This window comes from Trachypithecus francoisi, unplaced genomic scaffold (genome assembly GCF_009764315.1).
Source record: "Trachypithecus francoisi isolate TF-2019V2 unplaced genomic scaffold, Tfra_2.0 Lachesis_group3, whole genome shotgun sequence".
Taxonomy (NCBI): Eukaryota; Metazoa; Chordata; class Mammalia; order Primates; family Cercopithecidae; genus Trachypithecus; species Trachypithecus francoisi.
The window spans coordinates 137,813,518-137,831,551 of NW_022681468.1; the positions used below are offsets into that span (position 1 = coordinate 137,813,518).

General features: G+C 43.6%; 1 protein-coding gene and 1 long non-coding RNA gene across 2 annotated transcripts in view; one reads left to right on the top strand and one right to left on the bottom strand.

Annotated features, from left to right (window-relative positions):
- MYO5C (myosin VC) overlaps positions 1–18,034 on the top strand; it is a 106,788-nt gene that overhangs the window by 70,104 nt on the left and 18,650 nt on the right. The window contains exons 29-36 of the mRNA XM_033190095.1: positions 1,180–1,360; positions 3,661–3,754; positions 5,203–5,266; positions 6,340–6,508; positions 10,691–10,778; positions 12,092–12,190; positions 13,496–13,650; positions 16,733–16,822. Coding sequence (XP_033045986.1) covers positions 1,180–1,360; positions 3,661–3,754; positions 5,203–5,266; positions 6,340–6,508; positions 10,691–10,778; positions 12,092–12,190; positions 13,496–13,650; positions 16,733–16,822 — 940 coding nt within the window. The remainder of the gene's footprint in view (positions 1–1,179; positions 1,361–3,660; positions 3,755–5,202; positions 5,267–6,339; positions 6,509–10,690; positions 10,779–12,091; positions 12,191–13,495; positions 13,651–16,732; positions 16,823–18,034) is intronic.
- Positions 1,193–16,973, bottom strand: LOC117070645. Its single transcript, XR_004431991.1, has 3 exons — positions 16,838–16,973; positions 16,485–16,537; positions 1,193–1,279 (listed from the first exon to the last, which is right to left on the bottom strand). It is a non-coding gene; the product is annotated as an uncharacterized LOC117070645 (long non-coding RNA).

The window sequence follows — 18,034 nt, forward strand, 5'->3', positions numbered from 1 at the left end:
TTGGCCGGCGCGGTGGCTCAAGCCTGTAATCCCAGCACTTTGGGAGGCCGAGACGGGTGGATCGCGAGGTCAGGAGATCGAGACCAACCTAGCTAACACGGCGAAACCCCGTCTCTACTAAAAAATACAAAAAACTAGCCGGGCGAGTTGGCGGGCGCCTGTAGTCCCAGCTACTCGGGAGGCTGAGGCAGGAGAATGGCGTAAACCGGGAGGCGGAGCTTGCAGTGAGCTGAGATCCGCCACTGCACTCCAGCCTGGGCTACAGAGCGAGACTCCGTCTCAAAAAAAAAAAAAAAAAAAAAAAAAAAAAAAAAAAAAAAAAAAAATAAATTATAAATTTTATTTTTTACAGCAGTTTTAGGTTCACATCAAAGTTGAGCAGAAATACAGAGAGTTCCCATATACCCATCACCACACGCACACAACCTCCTCCACTATCAGCTTCCCAAACTGCAGTGGTGTGTTTACTATGACTGATGAACCAACACTGACACGCCACTGTCACCCAAAGTCTATAGTTTACATTAGAGTTCACTCTTGGTGTACATTCTGTAGGTTTTGACAAATGTATAATGACTCGTATCCACAACTGTAGTATCATACAGAACATGTTTTGTTTTGTTTTTGAGGTGGAGTCTTACTCTGTTGCCCAGGCTGGAGTGCGGTGGCAAGATCTCGGCTCACCGCAACCTCCACCTCCGGGTTTCAAGCGATTTTCGTGCCTCAGCCTCCTGAGTAGCTGGAACTACAGGCATGCGCTACCACACCCGGCTAATTTTTGTATTTTTAGTAGAGATGGGGTTTCATCATGTTGTCTAGGCTGGTCTCAAACTCCTGACCTCAAGTGATCCGCCACCTCGGCCTCCCAAAGTGTTGGGATTACAGGCGTGAGCCAGTGCGTCCGGCCAAAATTTTTTAACTATTACGAGTGTAAAAATACAATAACCTCTAAAATTTTCTTCATTGTTAACTACATGTTAACCCCCACATAATGCTTCCTAACTAGCTAGAAGATTTTATAATTAGGCATTGCTGATTCTGTAGCCTGTAACCGTGAGTGCATAAGTAAACTTGATGTACTTCGTGCACGGCTCTTGTGGGTCTTCATAACTGCCTCCCAGCCGTCCGTACAGCAGAATAAAGGCCACGCGGTTTATTTCCTGACCCTTCCTTTAATAGTGTTTTGGAGAGCCATTTCCAGTCTCAGAAGGAGTGCTATGAAAAGGAGATTGAAGCTTTGAATTCCAAAGTGGTGCATCTAAGTCAAGAAATCAACCACCTGCAAAAGTTATTCAGAGAAGAAAATGACATCAATGAAAGCATCCGTCTTGAAGTGACCAGGCTAACATCAGAGAATATGGTATGGTCTCAGCCAGGGGCCCCAGTCGTGGCCATCATACTAGAGATGTTCTTTGTCAGTGGAGTCAAATTCAGTTTCTTGGCAGTAAAAGAGTGGATATAAATTACTTTTTCCAGAAGTGAAATAACTCAGTCTGGTGATTAAACTATAAAATGACTGCAGACCAGAGAGCACTCTGATACAAGAGTGTGTGTGTTCACCACAGGATGGGTGCAGGTGCTGTGATTGTGTGTGTGTGCGTAAGTGTGTATGTTTTAAAGTCTATATTTAAATCCAGCCCTAACCCCTTGGAAAGTGACCATAAAATTGAAGGGTAGCTCTTGAAACAGGAGTGTGTCAGAAGACTAGTCCTGCTCATGCTTCAAATCTCATCTTTTTTTTCTTTTTTTTTTTGAGACGGAGTCTCACTCTGTCACCCAGGCTGGAGTGCAGTGGCACAATCTCAGCTCACTGCAACCTCCACCTCCCGAGTTCAAGCAATTCTCCTACCTCAGCCTCCCGAGTAGCTGGGATTACAGGCACCTACCACCACGCCCAGCTAATTTTGCATTTTTAGTAGAGACAGGGTTTCACTATGTGGGCAAGGCTAGTCTTGAACTCCTGACCTCGTGATCCACCCGCCTCGGCCTCCCAAAGTGGCATAAGCCACCGTGCCCAGCCTTCAAATCTCACCTTTTCAAGGGCTTTGTCTTCCATGACGTGCATTCCTAACCACTGCATTTGTCTCAGTCTTTCTTCCAACTCATGCCTACTGGCCTGGAGAAATGCTTTAGGAATCTCCTCACTCAAAAAGCCATCTCTGTCTTAACCCCACACTCCTGTGGCCATCACCCGTTTCTTTGGTGAGTTAGTCAGACTTACAAAGACCCACTAGGCATACTCCCTTCGCACACCTCCCATTCACTGCCCACCACCGCATTCTGTTGTGTGCCCCCACCACTGGCTGACTCTGCCTGCACAGAGCTGAGCACTAAGGGTTCCTTTGCACCCTCATCTTACTGTGTCTCAGCAGCCCCTGGCAATGCTAATCTTGCCCTTTCCGCCTTGTTCTCTCGGCTTCCAGGATGCCCAGCTCTCCCAGCATTCTTGTCCTGCCTCACTGGCTGCTGCTCCCCTACTTCCTTACTACCCTCTCCTCTCCCTAAACTGGGAGTGTTAGGAAGTCTCGGGGCTGTAGCAGCAGTTGAGGACCAGGGGTGGACACAGGGAACAGTAGTGGGGGACCTTTACACCTTTGTTTTTTCCTTGGATGAAATTTCAATGAGGAATTTGCAATGAGACACAATTGCACAATCCAACAAGTACAGATGCTCCTCAGCTTACCATGGGGCTATGTCCCAATAAACCCATCGTTTGTTGGAAGTATTGTATTGTAAGCTGAGAATGCATATAATACATCTAACCTACCAGGCATCGTAGCTTAGCCCAGCCTGCCTTAAACGTGCTCGGAATGCTTACATTTGCTTGCGCTTGGGCAAAATCGTCTAACACAAAGCCTATTTTTATAATAAAGTGTTGAATATCTCATGTAATTTATCAAATACTGTACTGTGAAAGTGAAACACAGAATGGTTGAATGGCTACTTGAAGTATGGTTTCTACTAAATGCATATCACTTTCACACCATCACAAACTCGAAAAAGAGTAAGTTGAGCCATTGTAAATCCGGGGCTGTCTGTATTCTTCATTTAGACTTCGGAGGCCTGGATCTCAGCCACTCAGTTTTAAAATGAGCATGTTTATAAACTTAGGGAAGGAAAAAAAACAAAACCCTGTTTTAACCTAACTGCGGGTGGAGGCGATAGACATGTAAAGAAATATACAGATAGGGACAAAGGATTGAGAAACTTACTGGGTGATTTCAGACCTCTACTAACAGAGCAGTACGTGTCCTGGAATTCAAAAGTTGCAGTGGGACCCTTTGAGATGGCTTTTCCTGTTCCTAGATGAGGAGATGATGGCTCTGGGCTTGGACCAAAGAGGCCGGCTGCCATTTCTTCACCTAATTCCTCCCTCAACTCAGCATAGGATTTCTATACATGTACACATCCTTCTCTCGCTATCGTAGCTGTATGAGAACTGCTTCCTCTGAGCATACTGGTGTTTCCTGGGACTATATAGGTTTTGAGGTTAAAAAAAAAAAAAAAGAATGTTAATCCAGTCTAATGTCATGGCTAGCTCTTTTACACAAGTATATGTTCCGCAGGCTGAATGCCAAGACAGTTTAGTTTGCTTCTGATATTTTAAAGTTCATAGATCAAAGTATTTTATATTCTAATATTTCTAATTCTTCTCTTAAGATGATCCCAGACTTTAAACAGCAAATTTCAGAATTGGAGAAGCAGAAGCAAGATCTTGAAATCCGCCTGAATGAACAAACTGAGAAAATGAAAGGTAACTGAAACCATCACGAACCTGCTTGTAGAAAATGGTTTCCCGTACCCCGGAAATGACATTGAAATGTCTTTATACTCGGGGGTTTTAAACTCTGGCTCTCCAGGGGGCTGGGCAGGTAACAAATGTGAGAAGGGGGCTAGTTGAAACATATGGGAAGGTATGTGGGACATTTAAAGGAGGTGCAGGCTGAGTGCAGTGGCTCACACCTGTAATCCCAGCACTTTGGGAAGCAGAGACGGGTGGGTCTTTTAAGGCCAGGAGTTCGAGTTTGAGACCAGTCTGCCAGTCTGGGCAATATGATGAAACCTCATCTCTACAAACTTTTTTTTTTTTCTTTTTGAGACTGAGTTTCACTCTTGTCGCCCAGGCTAGAGTGCAATGGTGCGATCTCTGCTCACTGGAGCCTCCGCCTCCCAGGTTCAAGTGATTCTCCTGCCTCAGCTTCCTGAGTATATGGGATTACAGGCACCCACCACCACACCCAGCTAATTTCTTTTTTTTTTTTTTGGTATTTTTAGTAGAGATGGGGTTTCGCCATTGGCCAGGCTGGTCTTGAGCTCCTGGCCTCAGGTGATCCATCTACCTTGGCCTCCCAAAGTGCTGGGATTATAGCAATGAGCTACTGAACCCAGCCCAAAAAGTTTTAAAAAATAAGTCAGGCATGGCAGTATGTTCCTGTAGTCCCAGCTATGTGGGAGACTGAAGTGGAAGGACCACTTGAGCCCGGGAGGTGATGGCTGAAGTGAGCCATGATTGTTCCACTGCACTCCAGCCTGGGTGACACAGTGAGATCCTGTCTCTGAAAAAAATACAGTAAAATAAAGAGGCTTCTGCCTCCAAGCTCCACTGATTGTTGCCCAGTGGGAATGTGGGCCCAGTATTGCTAGAGATTCCTATTTTTAAAGAACACCCAGGAATCCAGATTTTTATGTGAAATATTACAATTTTTTTTTTTTTTTTTTTTTTTTTTTTTTTTTTTTTTTGAGACGGAGTCTCGCAGTCGCCCAGGCTGGAGTGCAGTGGCCGGATCTAATATTACAATTTTTAAATGATGGTTTAAAAATGTTTAAACATTGTTCAGACCAAATAAAAGTTAATCTCTGCCTGGATACAGTTTAAGACAAGCTTGTTCAAGCCACAGCCCATGGGCCACATGCAGCGCAGGACAGCTTTCAAGGAGGCCCAACACAAATTTGTAAACTTTCTTAAAATGTGAGATTTTTTTGCAATTTTTTTTTTTTCAGCTCATCAGCTATTGTTACTGTTAGTGTATTTTATATGTGGCCCAAGACAATTCTTATTCCAATATGGGCCAGAGAAGCCAAAAGATTGGACACCCCTGGTTTAGGACTTTTAAAAATTGAAAATAATACCAAACCCAAATCAGAATGCAGTGATATGCCCCCCCACCCCCCACAAAGTATTGACAGTTCTTCTCATTATAGGAAAACTAGAAGAATTGTCTAATCAGTTAAATCGCAGTCAGAAGGAGGAAGGAACACAAAGAAAGTAAGTGTAAATATGTGTGTACCTCAAGTTCATGCTCATGTAATGCTTTTCTGAAACTGCAGAATATACCAAGATGTGTTACTAATGCCAAAAAGCAATATGCTAATTAATATATATGATATATTGCCATTCCAATGGGAAGGAAAGAAGTATGTGTATGTACAGCACACTCAGCAGCAGCAGCTGCAGCATCTCTGGGAGCCTGTTAAGGAACAATACATTGGTTGCCTCCAGGCAGTTGCCTCCAGGCTTGGTGACTGATGCACAGAGGAGGGGAGGACCCATACTTTTCACTGTATATGTACACTTTTGTACCCTTGAAATGCTATACCATGCACTTGAATAATCTGTTCAAACAACGGATAAGAGTTTGTGAGAGAGAACGGTTTCTATTAGCAGACTATTTAGGATAAGAATTAAAAGCCCATGTCGATGGAAAATCTTCATTGCTAATCCCCCCACATTTCCATCCTGACCAACAAAGGGCCTGATGCCCTGGCAGAGCCTTGTGGGGAGAATGTTCTGTTTTGTTGCCAACTTGTTGAGACAGTTATTTTTCCAAAATAATAAATGGACACTTGACATCCCCAAGAGCATCTTTAGTCATGTGACTTTATCAGTAGGATGAGGACCCAAAGTAGTGGAAAAGGAGCAAGGCACCATTTTGGAACTCTTCTCATGGTCTCCCCTCCTCTCTTCTATCTGAAGCCTGGCTTCTTGAGTGTCTGGTCCCCAGGCTGGGTCACCAAGGGGATGACTGCTGAGCTGTCACAGGGTATGGTGGGCATGGATGTCCCATGGGAACAGTGAGTGGGGCTGGGGTTGGGTGGAGAATGGAACCTCTTATTGGGTGAAGGAGACTAGAGCAGTCCATGGACAGTTTTCTGTCCCAGCCAGTCGTGGTCTCTTTTCCCTCCCCTAGAAGGACACCCCTATTCAAATACTATTTGCTTTACACAGAAATTGGCCAAGGTGTTCTTCCATCTTTGGAAATATCACTACTTGCTATGACAGTGAGTGACTTCTCCATGACGGTCATACTGATACCAGCCATTCCTCCCTCCCTTTCTCAGGGCCATGGAAGCCCAGAATGAAATACATACCAAAGAGAAGGAGAAGCTGATTGATAAGATTCAAGAAATGCAGGAGGCCAGTGACCACTTGAAGAAACAATTTGAAACTGAAAGTGAAGTCAAGAGTAACTTCTGGCAGGAAGCATCTCGGCTCATTTTGGAAAACAGGGTGAGAAGTCTTCTAACTTGGTGATAGAGACTGTCTGTGTGCAAATGATGCTGAAAGGGGGGACGTGCTGCCTAAAGCATATAATTAATATCTATAGACCAAAAGTCCTTCTATCAGAACAGTCTGTTTTCTTATCCCAAAAGACAGGTGGTCTCTGAGGTTGGCTTTGGGAAGGCATTGGGGACTTACAGGCCTCAGAGACTTACAGGCCAGCCCGGGGAGGGTGAAGGAGGAGAGACAGTGAGGTGCAGGCCGTGGTTCCCCAGCACTATCAGTGGACGGCACCATCCAGGATGGAGTCACCATGCTCTGGAACACACTGAGGCTAGCAAGGCCTACGTGTGAGTGCTTTACCCAGCAAAACTCACCCCGTATAAGTGCCCATGCTTTCTTCTCAGGGGGTGGCCTTCCTACAATTTTTACAGTCAAAATGTTCTTCTATGAAATGATCATGATGTCGTTGGAAGGCTTAAAAATTTTTTTAAAGTGTTTAAGGTCTTTTCTGAGTTTTAAATGCCCTTACCAAAATGAAATTGGGTAACCCTACGTCAAGTCCCAGCAATTACTTTGAAATTGTGATGCTGTATGGAACCCAGAAGACTGAGAAGTGCTGAAGTGACAGGTAGGCCACTTTCCTAGGAGCTGGGACCCTCTTGGGCCCCTTCGAGACCTGAGAGCTTCCAAGAGGGTGACCCAGGAGGGCTGACAAGTCCAGTGGGTCATTGTGGACATGCCCACGTGCCCTTCTCCCCGCTGACAGGGCCCCCATTTCCAATCTCACAGGAAAACCCTGATAGAGGAAAAACACATTTTAGGTGTCAGGGTTTAACTCTGAAGAATGGTTACATCCAAAAAGAGAAATTCCAGGAGTTTAACATTTAATAGGAAGTAACAGATTCCAGTCAGTGGCACCTACATGATGGCTGCCTTTTCTGAGGTGGATATAACTTTCTCAGAGACTGGAATCCTCATATTACACCAGAGAAGCAACCGCCTGCTGTCCATGTGTGTGAGGCTGCCTTGCCTTGCCTTCTGTGGGCCCCTGGGATCTCAGTGGAGCCAGCGGTCAGGGAGAAGCTACATGGGTGGGTCATGCATGTGCTGCGCATGTCATCCCACTTGATCCTTTACTCTGACTGTCCCAGTGCATTGTGATTTATGAGTTCGTTCCTGGTGCCCGAGAGCACAGCCCAGTCCTGGTGCCCTCTTCTGGAGCTCCTCTGAGTGTCTGGCTCTGCTCCCCACAGGTGCGCTGAGCTGGGGAGACGACAGGCCTGACATGTTCATTTCAATAGCTCTTTCTGAACCCGGAGTAGCCTCACTGTTACATATAAGCAGAGGGACATACAACAAGAGTATCATCTCTATACATTAGCCGGCGGATTCTACCCACAAATGAGACCTGATCTATATTAGTTTGCCAGGGCTGCCGTGACAAATGACCACAAACCAGGTGCCTTAAAACAACAGAAATGTGTTCTCTCCATTATGGAGGTCAGAAATCTGAAGTCAAGGTGTCAGCAGGGCACACTCCTCCGAAGTCTCTAAGGAAAACCCGTCCTTGCCTCTCTCAGCTTCTAGAGGGCTCCAGGCCTTCCTTGGTTTGGGGCAGTGTAACTCCAGCCTCTGCCTCACTGCACCTGGCCTTCTCCCTGTCTGTCTCTATGTTCTTTTCTGTCGGTTACAAGGACATCTGCATTGGAGTTACAGCCCACCCTAAATTGTAGTAGCCATCTCTCATATTGACTCTTAGCTTACCACAGCTGCAAAGACCCTATTTCCATATAAAGTCACCACATTCTGGAGTTTGAGTTGGACATGAATTTCAGGGTGACACTGTTCAAGCCACTATGTGATGCTTTGAGTCAAAGAAATTTCTTTTTTTTCCCAGACTCTTTTGTCACTGAAAAGGAAATTCTTATTAAGAGATTAAAAAAAAAAAACTTTTAGTAATAATTTTACTATTTATCAAAGAAATTCAAAATTAAAACTAGGTATTACTTTTGCCTGTCAAATTAACAGAGACCTGGGCCTGGCACAGTGGCTCATACCTGTAATCTCAGCACTTTAAGATGTCATGGCAGAAGTATGACTTGAGGCCAGGAGTTCAACCAGCCAGGGCAATGTAGCAAGACCCCATCTCTACAAGGAAAACTTTTTTTTTTTAACTAGCCAAGTGTGGTGGTGCATGCCTATAGTTCTAGCTACTCAGGAGGCTGAGGCAAGAGGACTGCTTGAGCCCAGGAGGTTGAGGCTACAGTGAGCTATGATCACACTACTGCACTCCAGCCTGGGTGACAGAGCAAAACCCTATCTCTAAAAATACTGCTACTACTACTAATAATAATTAATAGAGATGCTGCTGGAGAGAACATCTTGAAATGGGCACTGTCATACATGGTTGCTGGGAATATAAATTGGTATAAACTTTCTTGAGGGTTTATTTGAAGGTATGGATCATGAACCTTTGGAAAGTACATTCTCTTTGACTCAGTAACACAACTTGTAAGGTACTATCCTAAGTAAATACTTGAACATGTGGACCAAGATTTTTGTTCAGAGTGATCATCATAGTGTTATTAATCAGAGAGAAAAAAAAAGCAACCCAAAGGAATCAAATGCATATCTAACAATAGAGCAAGGGTTAAATTGTTGTATGATATAGTATGACTTGGCTGTTAAAATGATGGTTTGGGTATATTATCAATGACATGGGAAAATGTCTGCAGTATAACTAGAGATAAATGTAGGATTTGAAATTTTGCATGTAATATGATCCCAATTTTATAAAATGTACATTTACCATATTGGGAAAAAAGGAATGAAATAAAAATGTTAAGAGTGGTTTTTTTGCCGGGCGCGGTGGCTCAAGCCTGTAATCCCAGCACTTTGGGAGGCCGAGATGGGCGGATCACGAGCTCAGGAGATCGAGACCATCCTGGCTAACACGGTGAAACCCCGTCTCTACTAAAAAAATACAAAAAATTAGCCGGGCGAGATGGCGGGCGCCTGTAGTCCCAGCTACTCGGGAGGCTGAGGTGAGAGAATGGCGTAAACCCAGGAGGCGGAGCTTGCAGTGAGCTGAGATCCGGCCACTGCACTCCAGCCTGGGCGACAGAGCGAGACTCCATCTCAAAAAAAAAAAAAAAAAAAAAAAAAGAGTGGTTTTTTTTTCTGGGTTATGGGTTGATGGGTGACCCATTTTATTAGATATATTATAAGATGGGCTTGAATTGGAGGGAAGAAGCTATACTGACACCTCCACTTCTAAAGTCAATAGAGTTCCTAACATGTCTAGCCAGGGACACAGAATGGTGGCAAGGAGAGAGGTGGCCGCACAGAGTAGAAACAGTACAATGTCCCTTGCCCCCAAGAGTCCCTAGAGGGCACACAGCTGCAGTGACCCAGCATGGTGGGTCTTTCTGGGTCAGAGAAGCCTGAGTTCTTTATGTGTCAAAGGCTCAGATCTGGAAGAACTTAAAACACTGTATGTCCTTTATAGGAACAATTTCTAGGTATCCAAGGACTCTCCTGGTTCTTGAACCAAATTCAGCATGGGCAAGGCCACCTCCTTATCAGGAAGGAAAGGTAAAACCAGGCCCAAATCTCTGAACATTTCTTTGGCTCCAGCTTCTGATATCTAGAAAACCCTTTTCCCCACATTCATATTTTTAAATTCTCTATGATGGACATTCCTATGTAATAAGAGCAAGATAAATGTACATGCATACAATGGGATATTATTCAGCTGTAAGAATATGTGAAATGCTGATACTTGCTACGGCATGGATGAATTTTGAAAACCTTATGCTAAGCAAAAGAAGCCAGACATACAAAAAAACCTATTCTATGAATTTATTTATATGAGATGCCCAGAATAGGCAAATCCGTAGAGACAGAAAGTAGATGAGTGGTTGCCGGGTGCTGGAAGGGTATGAGGAACTAGAGAGTGACACTAAAGGTTAGTTTTCTTTTTGGAGGAACAAAATGTTCTGGAATTAAATAATGGTGATTGTAGCACAACTCTGACTACCCTAAAAAACCTTTGAGTTTACACTTTAGGTGGGTGAGTTGTACGGTATGTAAATTGTAGCTCAATAAAGCTGTTACCAAAAAAAAAAAAAAAAATAGATTAAAGTGCTTGCTTCTAAGCTAAATCCTGGTTTCTTTTTATTGCTGTAGGATCTTGAAGAAGAATTAGACATGAAGGACAGAGTGATTAAAAAGCTACAAGATCAAGTCAAGACACTAAGCAAGACAACTGGAAAAGGTAAGAAACAATACTTGTTTTCTTATTCTTTTGAGCTAAGGCTAAAATGCACTCGTTTATTTTCTCTCTGGTCCAAAGCTTATGAAACCTAAAGGAATGATTTTCAAGTGGTGAGGTTTGGGATCTAGTGCTGGGCTAACGAAAAGATCCTTTGGGACAAGAAGACAGCTCCCTCCCCCTCAGAAGATACCAGATACGTTCTTGTACTTGCAAGAGACATCCTATAATTAATCCATTAACCTCTTCCTCTGTTAGCTCCCTTTTGTAAAAAATGAAATTGTGAACAGGTTTTCAATTAACTGCTTGAAATTCACCTTCTCTCCCTGTTACCTATGTAGGATTAGTAAGTATCCAAATTTCTATTAGAAAAGTAGAGAGCTAAGAAGCAGACATCCTGAACATGGACTGCAGCGCACACATAAAGCGTCCTTATGAGCCTCTGTGAAAGGGACCCTCAGCCCTTCATCCCTCCTTCTGCTTCCATCACTGAACTTTGCCTGTGTTTGGCTCCTGCTCACATTTCTCACTCTTTCATTCCTTATTACTTTTTCCTCTTCCTCCCAGCCTTATTGCCAAGGCTGTATCTAGTTTGTTCCTTTTTCTATATTCATCTCTTTGAAGAGCGGCTTTATTCTTACTTACCCAACTCTCACCTCAAATTTGAAATGTCCACAAGCAAACTCAGGATCCTTTTCCTTCAGTAATAAATGACAAATGGCAGTCTGCCCCATGAGAGCAGGGCCCAGGTCTGTGCTTCCCAGCCCCTGCTGCATCCCCACTGTTGGGATGAATGAACCACCATTCACCACCCTGGCTCACCTTTCAGACTTCTGACCTCCAGAGCTGTATGATTAAACATTTGTGTTGTTTTAAACCTCTGTGTTTGCGGTAACTTTTTACAGCAGCCACGGGAAACTAATACAGCCCTCTCAGTAAGGATCATGCACATGGTACTTTGCACACCAAATGTATCACGAGTCTTCTTGCACAGTAGCATCGGCATCTTGAAGACAAGGCAACATCTAGTATTTCTTTCCTGTTACCAAGTGCTGGATACATATCAGGCACTCATAAGGCTCTTCAAAGGATAACTGGGCCTTTTCTGCAGCAGCTGTACTCACTCATGTACTCACAAAGAGGAATCACTACTTGGAGAAATTCTTCAGGATACAATACAGTACAGTTTTAATGTATCTGAAAGCCACAGACATTTACGTGCAAACCAGCCAGAATGGGGTAGGAGAGTAGTCACATTATGAGACCTATGAAAGCTGTTTTTGTGTATTTAGCTGATTGTTTGCCTCTGTCTACAGCCAGTGATGTGCACTCATCCTCAGGACCTAAGGAGTACCTTGGAATGCTGCAATACAAAAGAGAAGACGAGGCCAAGCTCATTCAGAACCTCATTCTTGGTAGTGAAACCTGGAACTCTGGATTTTTGCTTTCTCTTTGAGAATTTGCACTTCAGTCAGTGCCAAAGTCCTGGGCAGGGGTGGTCCTTTTTCTACTTTCTTCTTCCACTGCTTCTTACCCCAGCCCAGAGTTTCTCAACCTCAGCACTGTTGACCTGTTAACTCTGTGAATGGTGAGTAACAAAGGATGGAGCAGCATCCTTGACTTCTACTCGCTAGAAGCCAGCAGCAACCCCTAGTGATGACAATAAAAGATGTCTCCAGGTATTGCCGAATGTCCTGTGGGGGCCAAAACTGTCCTCAGTTGAGAACCATTGCCCTGACCTTTTCCAAATTGTAGGACCAGGGTAGAAAAGAAACATCACCTCATTTTTGTGTCTCAGCACAGAAGCCATCATGGAAGTAATTGTGGCTCTGAGCTCCATTTGACTTCCGAGAAATTTCTCTGCGGGCAATGTGATGGGGCTTCCCAGCCATGCCTCAGTTACAGGAATATTCCATGTGCATGCTCAAGATCTGGTGGTCATAGAAACAATCTTACTGCACTGTCTTCACTGTGACCTTCCACGTGGTTTTCTGGCATCGGGAGAAAAATTTGCCTCCCTGTCAGCTGGCCCCAAGATCTCAAAACAGAAAGCCAACATGTAGCCTTCCTTCCTCTTCTGCGAGTGACCCCCTCAGCTCATGTGGGCACCCCCACCCTTTTCTTTTCCCCCCATCACTGGTGTCATACAGTGTGAGCCTCTTCTTTGTTCTTCTGTCTTCATGCAGCCAGGGGGACGTCCTTGTTTGCTTATCTTAACTTTTTTGGAAAGATTTATCTCTCCCCTTCATCCCCACTGTGCGTCTCCGCCATTCTCTTCTCCCCAAGGCCAGCTAGACATCCTCTGCTGCACTGGTGTGTGCCTGCTTTCCCTATTCAAGGCAGCTTCATGTGATTGCAGACACTGTACTCCATCCTCATCAAAGAGCTTGGAGTAGGGGTGCATGGAACTGGAGTTCCTTTCTTACAATGGGGGTCTGAAATCCAGAGTTTCCACACCAGGGAAAAATAAAGATTCTGTCTCTTATTCAACCTTTTAAGAAAGAGAAAGTCCTTTGTAAACAAGAAGAGGAACGAGTGGCACCTGTGTATTCTGTGACAAGAAAGGAGCCAGATGGAATTCCTCAAAGAGGAAATAAATCCATATACATTCAGGCACTGCATCAAGCACAGAAAAGCAAACAAGCCCCTGCCCCTAGTTACAGGTTCCTTAGCAGAGCTGACCTGTCAGCTGTAATCCTCATTGGCTCTCTCTGCTTCAGACTTGAAGCCCCGTGGCGTGGTGGTGAACATGATCCCCGGGCTGCCGGCTCATATCCTGTTCATGTGTGTGCGCTACGCAGACTCTCTGAATGATGCCAACATGCTGAAGTCCCTCATGAACAGCACCATTAATGGCATCAAGCAGGTGGTTAAGGTAGGAAGTGCCTTTGACATTGGCCCTTGGTATCACATGTATGGGAATGACCAGACGCCCAGTCTTTGCCTATCCTGAGCCTCCAGTGTGTGGTGAGACACGTGATTCCTCCCTCCCCACTATTGAAGGGAGCCACATTGTTAGGGAAAGATAAATGGATGAGCAACTGCCATAGCCCTCAAAGCCTTACCGGCGAGACTGCAACCTGGTAGCCACTGCACCCACCACTGCTATCCCCTTAGGGTGTGAACTTATCAGCTGTGAGGGGTATATGTTCTATCTCTGTAACAAGGGTAAATCATGAGAAATGAAAAGGAATGAAAAATTACTCATCTCTTCCCTTGGCAATTATATAATTCTTCTTCCTCAAAGCACATTGTATATTTTTATTCCCAGTCCACAAATGAAGATGAACCGTGTATTATTTAGGTTAGTTACTTAGTAAAGTTAAGCTATTGTAGCTATAAGACACCTGCCACCTCCCTTTGCCCAATACACAGTTTCTTAAAGAAGATGGAGGATTTTTCTTTGCTGATAGCAGTTCCATAATGAGCCATCTAGGTTGGAAGGTGGCTCTGTTCTATATGATCATGCAGGGACCCAGGGTTCCTTCCAGCTTGCTGTTGTCCATTCCCTAAGTCAGTGTCCTTACTGGAATGATTGGACAAGCAGGCAGCCAGCAATTAGTTTACCACTGGGTAAGAGGGAACCTGCCATAGGACATAGACCATGTGTGTATGGTGTACGTATCTGAAGTCACCAGCTGAACTCTTAGGAGCAATCATCTCTTCGTGGTGTGACAAGTGGATAATGATCAAAAATGACAATGACAAAGGGTGGGATTTTGTGAAGGCTAACTTAACAGTAACATAAAGTTTATTGCTAATTTCCTTTCCAACTGAAACATAATCCTAAAATCATTCTTAGCATACTGATTATTTTTCCTGGGAACTCCATAAATGATCAATGAGTAAATAACTGTATCTAAGCATTGAAGATTTTTGTAAACAGACCTGGATCCTTGCTTACAGGGATAGTTACTTTGTAAAAAGAGTTCTCTGGTAATGCTTAGCGCATGCTGGAATCTTGGGTATGGGTAGGGTAATTGACTTAGTTCTAAGCCAGATCTGATGCTACCCTGAGTGTGGAAATTCCATTAGCCACAGTGGAGTTAGTACAAAAACCTTCTCTCTTTTTCTCTTTCTAGGAAATGACCAGAAAAGTACACGTTTCTGGGAATTACAGTGTACTTATCCATATTGGAAGGGGGCAATAAGACATAAATAACACTAAAATAACAGTGTTTTTCATGCCCCTCCAAAAGAGAAGTGATGTTCGATATTAGGATATATGTGAATTTTTAATTAGGGAGATCCTAACTTATTTTTAGTAAAATATGTGTTCTAAAGAGTAATGAGGAATTAAATTCTATTTTAAATACTCTAGGGAAGGTCAGGTGTGGTGGCTCACACCTGTAATCCCAGCACTTTGGGAGGCCGAGGCAGGTAGATCACTTGAGCTCACAAGTTCAAGAACAGCCTGGGCAACATGGTGAAATCCTGTCTCTACAAAAAAGACAAAAATTGGCCAGGTATGGTGGTGTGTGCCTGTAGTCCCAGCTACTCGGGAAGCTGAGTGGGGGAAGAACACTTGAGCCCGGAAGGCAGAGGTTACAGTAAGCCAAGATCACACCACTGCACTCCAGCCTGGGTGATAGAGCCAGACCTTGTCTCATAAATAAATAAATAAATAAATAATTAAATAAATAAACTCCAGGAAGAAAGAAACATAAAAACTAGATTTGTGAGAGGTCAGAGTATGGTAATTCTTCTCTGCTTCCAAAAGTATCATGAATTCATTATTTATCTGGAGTTAGGAATAGAAAATTCACATTTGTTTGGTGCTGGATACTTTATAGTCACCGTCTTCACAGGAGCCACCAGAGTGTTTTTGGAAGGGGCTCCCATAAATTGATATTTTCCTCCTGTCCATATTTGCATAAATTGGGTTTTCTTAAGACAAGCTGGTATTGTGTTACAGCACAGGACACAGAGTATTTGCCACCCCAGTATTGCTCTGAGGTGTTTAGCCAAATATTCATAAACCAAGAGATGCATGGCATGAGGACTGTAAGACCCCTTTCTCACCAGCATCTTCAGTCTCAACTTCTCCATGGCCCCCTCCCACTGCCTTTGCATGTGCCCAGGACCTGCCCCTCCCCACCTCCAGCATACAGCAGTTACAGCAATGTGCCCACATACCTTCTTCAGCCACTGTTCCTTTCCCTCCACCCCGGACTGCCAAAGTGCTTAAACTAGTGGTCTCCACCAGTTCTCTTTGTCACTCCTTGCAATCTGGCTTCTAACCCATCACTCTACAGAGAGATCACCAGTAATTCCTCTTACTAAAACCAGTGGTGTTTCTTTACTTTTTATTCCCTTTAAATTGACCAAAGCATTAGCACCATCTCCTTGAAAGCTTCCTCCCTTGTCTTTTAAATCCCAGGATTTTCTCTGTTTTCCTCTTCCCCCTCTGTCACTGTACCTTTGTCTTCACTGCTTGTTCCTCTTCTTCCTGCCCTGTAAGTGGAGGCCTTCTCCCCAGCAGTCCTAGTCCTGAGCTCTTGTCTCTCCACCCATTTCCCTTAAGGGCTAGACCTCCTGCCTCTCTGAGGTTTCCTCAGCTGCTCTGCCTCCCCATCCTCTCTCTCCATCCCCTGAGCTTTGTAGCACAGTTTACAACCGTTGTATGGGTACTTGACCACCTACTAAACTCTGTCCTATCTATCTTCCCAGTGAGAGTGTGAACTTAGGAGAGCAAGAAGTGAAACTTACACTGCTCATGCATTCCTTCAAGGCCGCTTCAACTTCATAATGAGCGACACAACCTGTACAGAAACATGTTACAAACTGTGACCTAAATAAATATAAGCTCTTACCATTATAGTATGAATTAGATAAAGGCTTTAGTGAATAAAAGAAAAATTAATTTTGGTCAAAAGCTACAAATAACCAGACAGGTAAGATGCTCAGAGGTACAAGTAATCATCAAGTCCAATTCTGTCTTTTCTTATTTTTCTAAGGAACATTTAGAAGACTTTGAAATGCTATCCTTTTGGCTTTCCAACACTTGCCATTTTCTCAATTGCCTGAAGCAGTACAGCGGAGAAGAGGTAGGGGGCGCTCACCTGTTTGTTTTGTGCTGACAGCCAGTCTATAACCGCCTGAGCCAGAGCTCAATAGAGCCTCTATTCTCTTCACCCAGGAGGCCAACAGCACATTATCTGTGGGACTCTTGGGTATACACCACAGGCAAGAGACTTCTGGAAGCAGCTTAGATGTTGGGCATGGTACTAGGCCTCCTAGGTTTCCATTACTTTTAAATCAATAGGTAGATAAGATGAATTTTAAGTTTCCTTCTGGTTGTAAGACGTTTAGCATTGTGACTCCAAAATACAGCCTTTGGTTTAAAATGCCTGTTTCTTCACAGCTGTTCTCTCTACAGGACCCTGACTGTTCCTCCATAATCTATAAATATGTTTCCTTTGCCATTCCGACTCTGCTTCCAGGAGGCTGATGTCATAAAAGAGTTCTCCACCTTCAAGTACTCGCAGAGAAAAATTTCATTGAACTAAAATAACAAAGTGGCTTTCAGGGTTTTCAGTGCTCTCCAAAATGGCTGTACCATTTCACAGCCCCACCGGCAGTATATGATGTTTCCAGTGTCTCATACCTTCACCAACACTTGGTATTGACACACATTCTTATCCTTTACCAGTGTCAGGGTATAAAATTATATCTTGTTGACTTAAATTGCATTTATTTGGTCACTAGCGAAGTCAAGCATAATTTTATATGTTTATTAGTCATTTGGGTTTCCTTTTGAATTGCCTAGTCACATCCTTTCTTTCTTTTTCTTAGGGTTGGTTTTTTTGTTATTGATTTGTAGGAGGTCTTTATATCATATGGATAGACTGTAGCTTCACTTCTGATTTTCTTTATGAAGTCCCTTGTCACACAGTTTTTGAATTTTGATATGCTTAAATCTTGTCAAACCTGTTCTTTTATGATTTGTATCTTGTTAAGAAATTCTTCCCTGCCCTGAGATCATGAAGATACTCTCTTCTAAACTTCTGTAGTTCACCTTTAGAGTTAACAATTATGTTTTTACCTATCCAAAATTGATATGTAAGGTAATGACCTAATATCCTCTTCCATATAGATAAAACAGTTGTCCCAGTGGAAAGAAGGTAAAATAAAATATAACAGTAATCTGACTAGTACTATAGAACAAAAGGAGAAGTAAAGAAAATCCAACCTCTGACTAAAAGGAATACCAAAACAGGAGGAGGCACAGACTAGTCCATTTACAGCAAACTGGTATC